Source organism: Octodon degus, unplaced genomic scaffold (assembly GCF_000260255.1).
Source record: "Octodon degus isolate 3935 unplaced genomic scaffold, OctDeg1.0 scaffold00016, whole genome shotgun sequence".
NCBI classification, from domain to species: Eukaryota; Metazoa; Chordata; class Mammalia; order Rodentia; family Octodontidae; genus Octodon; species Octodon degus.
Genome location: NW_004524592.1, coordinates 8,799,913 through 8,802,457, shown reverse-complemented (window position 1 = coordinate 8,802,457; position 2,545 = coordinate 8,799,913). Strand labels below are relative to the sequence as shown.

The following is a 2,545-nucleotide window of genomic DNA, read 5'->3' as shown; positions in this document are numbered from 1 at the left end:
GGCGTGTTACAGTTCCGTGGGCAGCCTCGGCTTCCACTGTCTTGCCATCTGGACAAATCAACACGCTGGTCATCATGCCAAGAGAGCCATAACCTGCAGGTGGCACAGCATGAAGTACTGAGTCCAATGCATGAAGAGCCTGGGTCTCTCAGAGCTGAGGGAAACTGACTCCACCTTGTCAGGTCTTGATAAAGTAAACACGAGGCGTGACCAGTAACTCTTCTACTTTTCAGAAAGCAGAGTTCTTGCTCCAGATTGTAGAGTCAAATGTTCTGGGAAGGCTGTAACATTTGCTCACTTATTGCAGGGGTAACTGCTCCATGATGGAGCGCTCTGAGTCTGACTGCCTGCATTTCACCCTGGTTCTGGGGCTTCACAGCTGCTGTGACTTTAGTTTTCGTACCTGTATGGTATGGTTTGTGTCTAGATAAATCCTCAAGCCTATCAGAGGGCCTTTTCAGAGGTGGCTGGATCTAGTGTGCGTGATACTGGGATCAAGGGTGTGTGATGACCAAACCAGCCCACTGATTGGTTTGGCACTGCCCTAATCCTGGTAGCTTGGATGAGATAAAAGGGGCAGAAAGATACTTCTAAACTCTTGCTGCTTTTGCTATCTTCCCTCGCCATGAACAGCTGCCCCTCTGCCATGCTACCCTTGGAGCCAGCTCACTATGGACTGAAATAAACTGTGAGTTAAATAAACCTTTCCTCCTTTAGCTTTGGGTGTCAGGTATTTTGTCTCAGCAATGAGAGAAAAGTAACTAAGTAAAAGGGGGATAATCAAAGCACCCACTTCATTGAGCTGTAATATAATTAAGTAAACGTATATACATATATATGTATTTTCATATACATATGTACATTCACATTCCTCAGCATAGTACGTGCTGGAGTAAAAGCTCAGTGTGTCACTGTCTGTCTTATGTGAGGGTGTTCTGCTCAGACTTGCTGGGACTGGGAAGAAAAGGCGGGGGGAAGCATGGATTGCACCCAACCACACCCATTTATTCTTCCTTGTTCCGAGTTTGCTTAACAATTCTCTTCCATGGTTTCCTATTCAGAAAACTGTACTCCAACTTTTAAGTTTGTGCAGTTGATTTCTCCCCTTTTGTGCACTCCTTTTCACCTGGAATCATAGAACCCTTCTCTCCACTGTTGCTACCTCCCATGAGCACCTGTGTAGTAATATAAGTTTAAACAGAGTGCTACCTTCTTTGTCCCTACCCTGGTGGAAGACAAAGTGGAAATCACTCTAATTATGCTTATTTTTTGGTGAATTTTCAGTAGAGTTAAGAGATTTCTGTGTGGTATTAGTAGCTTCTTCCATATTACCATTTCCTCCTGAGACTTCATAAATGCTTCTTTATTTATTTATATCTTTTTGAGACTAGCTATTGAGACAGGCTGGCCTTGAACTCCCTTTGTAACCCAGGCTGGCCTTAAACTCACAACAATCCTCCTGCCTCAGCCTCCCAAGTGTTGGCATTACAGATGTGCACCACCACATCCAGCCAAACAGATATTTAGAGAATTTCATAGTTACCATACCAAGGTAAATTTGTCTATCCATTATTAGGAAGTAACTCAGTGCCATCACCCGATCTGAGGTCAGATAAATGAAACAGTGTGAGTTCAAAGTAGCTCAAGCCTCTTGAGAAAAATGAGAGGGAAGACAGCTTTGCTGCCTTTTAATCTGCTGAGTTGCCTAAGATCGGTGACTTGTAGGCTCTGGACCAACACTGGCTCTTGGGTAGGTCTCTTTGGGGATCTCCACACTTTATAACTCTTAATTCAAAATCGTTTGGATTTCCTTAATTAGGCATTTACACATGAACTATTTCTCCAGATAATGTCTAATGTTTACCATCAAGACACTTAAAACCACGCCATGGAAGAACTTTGGGTCCCTCTCTCAGAACTGTGAGTATAAGGAAGAGTTGTCCTCCTTTATGAAGTCTCCACAAAGCTCTACCCTTTCTCTGTGCACTGGGAAATGTGATGGTGAAGATTTAGAGCAAGAAAAGGAGAGGACAGAGTGATACAACTCATGGATCTGACATCAAAGCTATTATCCACTGGCTTTCAGACTGCTAAGAGATATTTGCCTTTCATACAACAAAAAGTAGTATTTCCTGGGAAAAAGGAAATATAATTAAAACTAACACAAACATTCACCTGGGATAGCCTTTTGACATACATCTTGAATGTCTGGATACAAAATAATTACTTGATCCTTCCAGATGCCCCTGTAGGCATCACTTTGAGATATGCAGGTAAGTCCTGCTTCCTAATGGCTTCCTGACAGAGTGTGTGCGCATGTGTATGTGTGGTGAGAGTGTGTGGGTGTGTCCAGGCATCCAACACAGGAATGCAGGCACAGTAGGTAAGTACTCTGCTAGTACCAGGCTACATCTCCAGCTAGGCCACCTCCCCTTGGTAACCTACCCCTTACCTTGGGCCACAGAATCCGACTGCACATCGCCATCGTAGTTCTTGCAGGCCCAGATGAAGCCTCCCTCTGACTTCATGGCTTGGGCCACCATGT

At 44.1% G+C, this 2,545-nt stretch overlaps 1 protein-coding gene across 1 annotated transcript in view; it reads right to left on the bottom strand.

Moving 5' to 3' along the window:
* The window catches only part of Idh1 (isocitrate dehydrogenase (NADP(+)) 1, cytosolic), a 17,053-nt gene that overhangs the window by 2,642 nt on the left and 11,866 nt on the right, over positions 1 to 2,545 (bottom strand). The window contains exons 6-7 of the mRNA XM_023710155.1: positions 2,453 to 2,545; positions 4 to 93 (exon numbers count right to left, since the gene is read on the bottom strand). Coding sequence (XP_023565923.1) covers positions 4 to 93; positions 2,453 to 2,545 — 183 coding nt within the window. The remainder of the gene's footprint in view (positions 1 to 3; positions 94 to 2,452) is intronic.